The sequence below is a fragment of the Protopterus annectens genome, chromosome 5.part0 (genome assembly GCF_019279795.1).
Source record: "Protopterus annectens isolate FY-2018-M chromosome 5.part0, PAN1.0, whole genome shotgun sequence".
NCBI lineage: Eukaryota > Metazoa > Chordata > Ceratodontiformes > Protopteridae > Protopterus > Protopterus annectens.
This window is the reverse complement of record NC_056735.1, coordinates 812,826,002-812,835,479: the sequence shown is the minus strand read 5'-3', so window position 1 is coordinate 812,835,479 and position 9,478 is coordinate 812,826,002. Positions and strand designations below refer to the sequence as shown.

At 36.7% G+C, this 9,478-nt stretch overlaps 1 protein-coding gene across 1 annotated transcript; it reads left to right on the top strand.

Moving 5' to 3' along the window:
- The first annotated feature begins 2,762 nt into the window (after positions 1-2,762).
- On the top strand, positions 2,763-3,722 carry LOC122802201 (olfactory receptor 56A1-like). The gene has a single exon (XM_044071865.1). It carries the CDS (start codon positions 2,763-2,765, stop codon positions 3,720-3,722), a length of 960 nt encoding a protein of 319 aa, XP_043927800.1.
- The last annotated feature ends 5,756 nt before the right edge of the window (positions 3,723-9,478 follow it).

Below are 9,478 nucleotides of genomic sequence, written 5' to 3'. Positions count from 1 at the left end.
TAAGTAGGCGATATGAGACTGAGAATAGTCAGAGTTTTTTTAGTCTGTCCATATAAGACAAATGCTTAAGGCCTAGGATCCTCTTTGTGAGGTACTTTTGTGGCCTCTCCATTTGTTTCAGGTGTTTAGTGAGGCACATCCCAAATGGGGCATTGTACTCAATGATTGGCCTAATGAGGGAAGAGTAGAGGGAGACAATGACCTCTTTCTTCCTGGATGCAAAACCCTTAGTAATGAGATGTGCCACATAGAAGGACTTTCTGACCACAATGGCAATGTGGTGGTCAAAAGAGAGGTTGCTGTCAACCTGTGTTCCCAGATCTCTTATAATGCCTTCTGTGTTTAGTGGACTACCATCAATGTGGTAATTCTTGGGAACTGGGTTTTTCCCAAAGGGAATGACGATACATTTTTTGGCATTGAGCTTAAGGCCATGGTTCTGACACCATTCGTTGGTCTCAATGAAGCCTTTCTTTAGGATGTCAACATCACTCAGGGAGTTAATAATAGCTCTCAACTTGCAATTGTCTGCGAACTTTGTCAGCCAGAGTCCCTTTGTGTTGGCCTGGACTTCAGAGAAGTAAATACCAAACAGGAGAGGAACCAGGACCGAACCCTGTACTCCACTAGTGACTGGTTGGCAGTCTGACTTGGAGTCAGCAACTTTCACACTGTGGGTTCTACCTGTAAGCCAGTTTACAACCCACCTAGTGATATAGGGGTTGATGCCTAGCTTAGTGAGTTTTTCTGTGATTCCTTAGTGAGGAATGGTATCAAAGGCCTTGGCCATATTAATGTAGGGTGTATGAACCACCTTGCCTTCATTCACAGCTATGGTGACTGACTCAAAGAAGTTGACCAAGTTAAGCAGGCATGATGTACCCTTCACAAAACCAAACTGTGTGGGATCCAGAGTTTGGAGATTCCCTATATCCTTGTTTATTAGGTCCATGATGATGTGTTCCATAGCTTTGCATATCAGACTCATCAGACTAATGGGGAGATAGTTCCCAGGGTCTGTAGTCACTTCTCCTTTGTGGAGAGAGATGACTGTAGCAGTTCACCATTTGGTAGGGACAAAACCAGAGGTGAGGCTGTAATTGAACAGGGTACACAGGTGAGGTACCAGTTAACTCTGTAGTTCATGTAGAACACAGCCAGGGATATTGTCAGGTCCCATAGAAGCTAGATTCTTGGTCTTGGACAGTGTTGTTCTAGCCTGTGCAGCAGTAATACTGGGTGCCTAGCAATATACTGGTATTGTGACTGGTCCCCTGGGGGGAGAGGGGTATAGTTGGCATTGAATCTGTCGGCCAATATAGTGGCAATATCTGTTGGCTCTGTATAGGAAGTAACATTGTGCAGCAGTTCAGAGAAAATCTGGGTATTGCCATGGCGATTCTTTACATAACTATACAAGACCTTGTGGTTTTCTTTACTATCTGCTGCAATTCTGTCATCATAGCTAGCTTTAGAGGATTTGATGAGGGATCTCAACTTTTTATTGAGGCTGATAACAGAGTTTTTCCAGTCTTGTGACTTCACCTTATTCTGCATCAGTTTTCTCCTTCTGTTGTAAAGGTAAGAAAAAAAAGGACATAATGTGTCAGAACATATGTCCAAGTCATTGCCTCTTGCAATTATCTTTTATTAGGTTTAACATAGCGAGACAGTTTTAAAATAAAGCAAACATCTCCTCCGTTATTTTTTTAAAAATCTCTCGTTAAAAACCATTTAACAAACATAAACAAACAAAAAAAAAAAAGCAACTTTTCTTCTCTGTTGCATTTGTTTGCAGCTCTCTGATGTACACTGTGCAGAGCACATCATACATACTAGAACCGCATCAGCGCCAGCCAGCGGAAGGGCAGTTATCCTCACCCAAGACAATTCCAGGCAGGGTTAAGGCTCATTCTACCAGTGCCTTGATTTCAACAGTGTTTTTTTTGAAAAGGGTTGAATAATAGAAGAATTCTAGAAGCAACAACTTGGTTCTTTGTGTACAATAAAACAAAGCACTATAAACTATATTCATTCTTCAGGTCAAGGACAGGGTTTGCTAGGACCATTATTCAGGGACTCCTGAACCTTTTTTCCTTCCTCCACCAAGTCAGTGTATGCTATGGTAGTCTACTACTATAGCTAAGGTTTTTACAGCAGTGAGCCTTATGATAAACATAGTGCAGTTTTGCAAGTAAACTTACCATAACAGTAGATGTTTGAATGATCATTGCTGCAGTAGCTACTCCCTCCCTCCACCCCCTTCTATTTGCATATTTTTGTTGCCAGAGTGAGGATCTTTATATTTATTTTCCTAACATTGTCCTTGTCAGGGCTTTAGCATTCTTTTCTCTATTGGCATGAAACCTCTGAAGGTTTTGTCACCAAAACCTGCCTTATCAGTCTCCTCAGCTTCAGGTGACTAATGGTTTGGGTGCATAGAAGGTGCCCTGAAGCGTTGGATGCTGCCCAGCTGTTATGTCCTTAGCAGCACATAACCCATAACGATATTGCAACAGTGATCTTTCAAACATCTACTGTTGTGGTAACTGCTTACACAACTGTACTTTCTTCATGTTCCTCAGGATAACCAGGAGAATGCATTCCCAAGTCAAAACAGCTACTGATGCTGGTTAATGCTAGAACTGTTTTTAATTAATATGAAAAATGGAAAATAACATCAAAGGATATATCTGCTAATTAGTGAAGGTCAAAAAATAAAATGAAATAACAAGATTTTGTCTGCTTAGTTACAGATCATTATGGACAATTTATCATGTTGTTCAGTAAAAATCAGCAATACCAGCAGTCAAGATCAAGAATTTGTCCTAAGTGGCTTCCCTGGATTTGAGAAATGGAATCATGTACTTTCAATTCCTTTCACAGTAATGTTTTTCTTGACATGTTTCGGTAATCTAACTATCATGACAATTGTAATAAAAGAAGCAAGTCTGCATGAACCTATGTACATCTTAATTTGTATCTTAGCAGCAGCAGATTTTGTCTCAGGTGTTACGCTACTGCCAAGTCTTTTAGTAACTTTATGGTTTGGAGCACACATTATTCCATTTGATGTCTGCTTCATTCAGATGTTTGTTGTTTATTTTCCAACAGTAATGGAGTCATCACTGTTAGTATTAATGGCCTATGATCGCTATGTTGCAGTATGTAAGCCTCTGCGATATTCATCTATAATGACAAATGCATTTATTTTCAAAGGATGTGTGTTTATTATAATACGAAGTCTTTGTTTTGTAATGCCTATTCCTGCAATTGCTCGAATGTTGACATACTGCAACAAATGTACTGTTAACAATGTTTTTTGTGAATACTTTGCTGTGATTAACAATGCATGTACACATACATTTATGAGTGATAATTATATGACTATTGCCCTTTTTTTAGTAAGTCCATTTGATACTTTCTTAATTGGTTTGTCATATTATATGATTATTATTGCTGTTATAAAGCTAAGATCACAGGAGGCACGCAAAAAGGTTTTTAGCACTTGCAGCTCCCATTTGTTTGTTATTCTAATGCTTTATCTGTTCTCAGCATTATATATACTAGTATTTATTTTTGAGAATAGATTTTCATCCCACATTCATGCCTTCTTTTCAGTCCTTTATATTGTGGTACCTTCAGCTTTAAACCCAATAATATATGGGATGAAATCTAAAGAAATTCGCTTGCTAGTAATAAAATATTTTAAAAGGGTATGAAAATGATCTGATTGGTAATGTTGTTAGAAATACAAATCTCTTTGAAAACTTATCATTATGAGTCTACAGAAATGTATATTAAATATTTTTTTTTTTGCCAAGACAAATTTTATAGATGCCTTTGAATTGAGTCACATTCTTCCAGTACACCTCCTACTTTTTGAAAGAGGTTTCATTTCACTTGAAGACCATATGCATATAATCAGGAACTGAGTCAAAATGTTATGAGGTGATAGAAGGATAGGGATGTACGTTTAAGTTATTTACTCTGCAGTGTTATATTTTGTTCATTGGTTACATTTTCTGAGAAGACTAGTAAGCAACATTGGCTGTGACAATTTTGCTTCTTGTTTTTTTTTTCTGTGTCATTTCTTTAGTTTTATCACTGTCAGACAGAAAGGAAATGGTGTTTTATGTTAAACTCGATTTTAGTGTGTGTGTGTGTGTGTGTGTGTGTGTGTGTGTGTGTTTGTGTGTGTGTGTGTGTGTGTGTGTGTGTGTGTGTGTGTGTGTGTGTGTGTGTGTGTGTGTGTGGGTGTGTGGGCGTGTGTGCGTGTGTGTGTGTGTGTGTGTGTGTGTGTGTGTGTGTGTGTGTGTGTGTGTGTGTGTGTGTGTGTGTGTGTGTTCATTTAAAGAAATTGGGTAACAAATAACTTCATGTGGGTGCAGATGGCTTCCCCCTAGATAGAGTAGTTTTTCACCAGTATTGGTTGTGCTTTGGATGCTGTGATCAAATTAATCTTGACTAAATCCATTTTTACCTAATATGCTGCTGAAATAAAGTCTGGTATTGGTATGCATCATACATAGATGTAGTATACTTTTAACAAGATCCTCATCATATAGAAAAATAAGACTGATATGGTTGATTTGGCATTATACATAAATATTTTAAAACACATTTGTATTTGTCCCTGATCGAATATGCATTACTTATTACCTAAGAGATTATCTGCTCAAAAATGTCATCTTGTACAATGAATTGCATATTGTAAGAGTGAGTTCTTGGGTAAATGACATGTACTTCAACATGATTTGTAAAAAATAAAATAAAATAATGGATTCTTATTTAAACATTAGATAAAATTAGGAAGATGTTCCTTCATCATCATTTGTTCCTTTGGGTGGATAATGGGCTACAAAAGTGGTCCTGAAAAAAAAAAAGAATCACTCCACTAGACATGAACAAATCCTGATTGAAATGTCCTAAACAGTTTCTTTTCACCAGGAGTATACTGCTATATTAAAATAAGCAGGAATTGCAAAATGCACACAGTCACAGAATAAAATGAACTCAGTATGATAAACTAAATAAGAAAATAAATAAACTAAAGATATTAAATAAATTCCACTGTCGAGACAAACATTTAAAAGTTCATTCAGCAAATGGGTCCAGTAAGTGTGATGAAAGAAATTATGTTAATAAATTATAAAATATTTACCATTTACTGATAGCTGGACTCAGATATTTATTTCTGAGAACTTTCACATGTTAGACAGTAGTATAAACTATTTTAAAGGACTGCAACAAACTGCTTTATCCTAGTAAATGTGAGAAAATCTTCTGGTCGCATTGACTTACGTAAGATAAAAATAGCACAGAATCTATGCATTGTCAGATGGACATTTAGTTTTGGTTATTCCAGTCAAGCTTATTTGTGGCCTTACTGATTACCTGTCTGTCTGTATTGAGTATAAAAATGACAATCAATTCATTGAACAAAGTAATTTCTCCTTGGTGCACTAGGATGCCAGTGCACTCATGGATTTATTTATTTTAATTTTACTAATTTTTGTACTGATCCAGATTTTCCGCATGGACACTGTCTGCTTAAGTGACTAGTTCAGAGTCATGCAGTTTGACAAATGGAAGCTTACTAACTTTTTTTTTTTTGCTTCACCACCCATACCTTCCCAAGATTATCAGACCTTGCATTTTAGGGGTCAAGCCTGGAAAATGCAGAAAAAGTCATTAACAAAGAAAACGAGGACTGGTCCCTCCAGCTTTGAAACTTAACCAAAAAATCAACCAAAAGGCATAAATTTAACACTCACTGCAGCACGAAATACAGTACAATACAACCAAAAGAAATTTGGGGAACGATTCAATAACATGGCAGGCTATATGGAGCCATAGCTAGGATGGGGCAAAGGGGGTAGCTCCTCTGGGGGCAAAGTGCTAAGGGATACAATCAACAGATATCACTTGAATGGTAGTACAGGATCAGCAATGAGAAATTAATGCTCGTACTGCAATTGCATTTAGGGCTGTTATCACTAGTTGCAGCAAGCTGTTTGTTAGAAGGGAGAGGACCCTCTTTTAAAGTGGGGAACAGATATATATATATATATATATATATATATATATATATATATATATATATATATATATATATATATATATATCTGTCTATGCATATATCTATCTCTACATCTATATATATAGATATATATATATATATATATATATATAGGTACATGAGAATGGGGTGCTGGCCAAGGCATCATAACACCAAACTACGACTCTGAGCCCATTCCTCCACCATGAGCCTCTGCAAAAACGTCATGAATATCCAGTGAATGCATAACTCCCACTGATGTCCTTAAGGTATTTACTGCTGTCTACCCTTACATTCGAAGTACTATTCACTAAACACATTTCTAAATTACTTGATTCAATTCCCCCCAACTGTCCCCCTGGATTAATTGGCCACAGTTTTGTCTTATTTTGCAAAGATCACATAGTCTTCTTGGGTCTATATTACATTATCAAAGCTTCAAAACATCAAATCTGATGTGGCAGACACCATATAATCGAAGTCTTGAAACATCGAAAATGTAATAAAACACAACAACCTGCAAAAACAAACCATTTAAATGCTCTAAGCAGGGGGGCAAGCCCCCCTGCGCTCTCACACTCCCCACTACTTAAATATACCAACTCTGAGATCGCACTACAGTGCAGAAAAGGGAAATCTTACCTTTACACATTGTACGGAGATCTCCATTAAAAGATTCAAAGTTTCAAGGCTTCGATCATATGGTGTCAACCATATCAGATTCGAAGTTTTGAAACTTCGATCTTCTGATATAGACCTGTCTTCTCAATAAAATACTTGTACCATTTATGTATCACAAAGAATATCTTGCCTTTCCAATGGAAAAAAGCCAGAATCACACCATTTCCCAAGATGTTCAGCCTCACCACAGCCTGTGACTTCAGGTGAATGTCTTTACTCCTACATTCAGAAAAAATTTTGAAAGGCATATAGAAAACCGGCTAAATTATCACCTTCAAAAATACAGAATTCACTCTCCACAGGACCACAGATTTTGGACAGGATGTAGCACCATGACTTTTCTTTATATATTTACTGATGACACATGAATAAACATGGACAATTGCCTCCTAACTGGGACAATATTCATAACCTATGAAAGGCATTCAAAGCAGTTGCATAGATACATACATATGCACATACAAATATTTCAAACATGGCCATTACTCTCCTTCTAGCCTGCCAGTATATCAAAACGGTTGTTCTATTTTGTTCAATACTAAGTGTCCAGGCAGTTCCTAAAAAATCTGAACGAGTCCTTGCTTTAATGTTATTTGGTAGTCTGTTCCATCCATCAGATGGTTTGTTAGAGAACCAATTAGTACATTTCTCGTTCCTATAGAATCTTAAACATAGGTTGTCTGATGATCCTCTACAACTTTTGATAGCTCCAAACATTCCCAGAGGTAGTTGTTTCTAAATGCCCTAGATACCTGAAGCATATTTCCTCATAAATATCTATAAGAGACACTGTACAGGTACAGATTTTTCAATCTTTCATAATAACTTACATTTTCACATCCATGGATGCCCTTGGTATATTTTTGCTGTGCTCTTTCCCATTTATTCATACTTTGTTTCTTACAAGGTTTCCATATTGTTATTTCTTACTCAAGTTTGGTTCTAATGTAATTAACAAATAATGACTTCATAATTTCTAATTTCCTAGACTTTATAAATATTTTTATACAACCTATAGCTCTATAACTATCATTAACAAATTGGTTGATATGATTAGAAAAAATCAAAGCTGGATCAGGCCATATACCCGAGTCCTTAAATTAATCAACAGTTTCAATCACTGTTTGCTGCATTAAATATTCACCTTTTAATTTATGCCTCCAAATCTCATATGCTTACTTTTCATTGCATTTATCAGCATATTATAATCTTGTGTCCAAATGATCAATTTAGTCAAGTCCTTTTGCAGACATGCCCTATCTATAACACTTGTAATCAGTTTAGCCAATTTCAGGTCATCTGCATATAAACTGTAGAACAAGTCAGATGAAAAACATAGGTCTGAAAGATAAAATCTAAAGGAGTAATGGCCTAGGGCAAAGCCCTAAGAGGCACGCTGAATGCAATTAAGAATTTCACCTGTCCAGTTGCTGTATGATACTTGCCATGTCCTATTTTTAAGCCATGCAGATATCCATCTTAACAAGAATACATCAATACCTAGTTATTCTAATTTTTTTATCAGAGTTTTGTGTATAACTTTGTCAAATGCTGAGGTTAAATCTGTGTATGAAAATTACATCACAGCACAATTTTTCATTCATAGCTGTTATTATGTTATAAAACATCATGTTACAGGTTGCATTTGATCTATTTTCAACAAATGCATGCTGATATATGGTTTCAAGTCCCACCCTTTCCAATTCTGATACAATAACTTATCCAATATTACCGTCACCATTATGTTTCCACAACATGAAACTAGACTTAAGGGTCTGTATGAGTCCGGGTTTGTCCTACTCCCCTTTCCCTTTAGGACAGGTTTAATAAGCACATGCCTCCAGTCTTGGGGACTCTCCCCATATTTATATGACCTAGTTAATAATAGATATGATGGTATTGTAAGTTCTTCGTGAAGTGTTCTCAGGTCATTATTATGAATTGCATTTACTTCCTGAGGTTTGTTTGGATCCAATTTGCACAGTTCTTTTTCATTATAATCTAATGTGATTTCAGTATCTGAGGTTATCTAGACATCACTCGGAAAACTTATCACCGGCTTTGTTGAGCCAAACTGTTTTCCATAAGATTTTGTTAACATGGTTTCATACGCATCTAACAGTCACTCCCTGTAATCAAAACAGGCCAATCTCCACTATACCCCTCCCCCACCATTACAATACAACACATATCCACCAATACATTCAGCTGTTCTGACCTCCCACATAGTCACCCTCCTATCTGATTAATCCCTGCTCTACCAGATACCCACAAACTCACAACTATCACCTCCCCCTCCAACATCTCACAAAACACACTAACCACATGCTGTTAGTCCCACTCTAACAAACTCAACACACTAATAAAGCACACAATGTTGCATTCATTAAAACATACATCATTACATCCACTAAAGCAAACAATATTTACTACTTTATCTCTCCACACAGCCAACCTATTCACACTAGCCCTTCTTTATCATTTAACTAACTTCTATACTCCCATCTACTATGGCCACCCCACCAACTCCATCATCATCTCTCCACTGCCCATAACCTACCACTACAACTCCCAAATCTCACCCAACCTCTGCAGCAACACAAAAATAGACTACCTCCCACTTAAACACCATCAAACCAGACACAAACATGAACCACTATTTGGAAATCACAAACAACTAAGCAAATTTATAACAACTTTATTTCATATATTATCAAAACTAAAATTCAGTGGTGA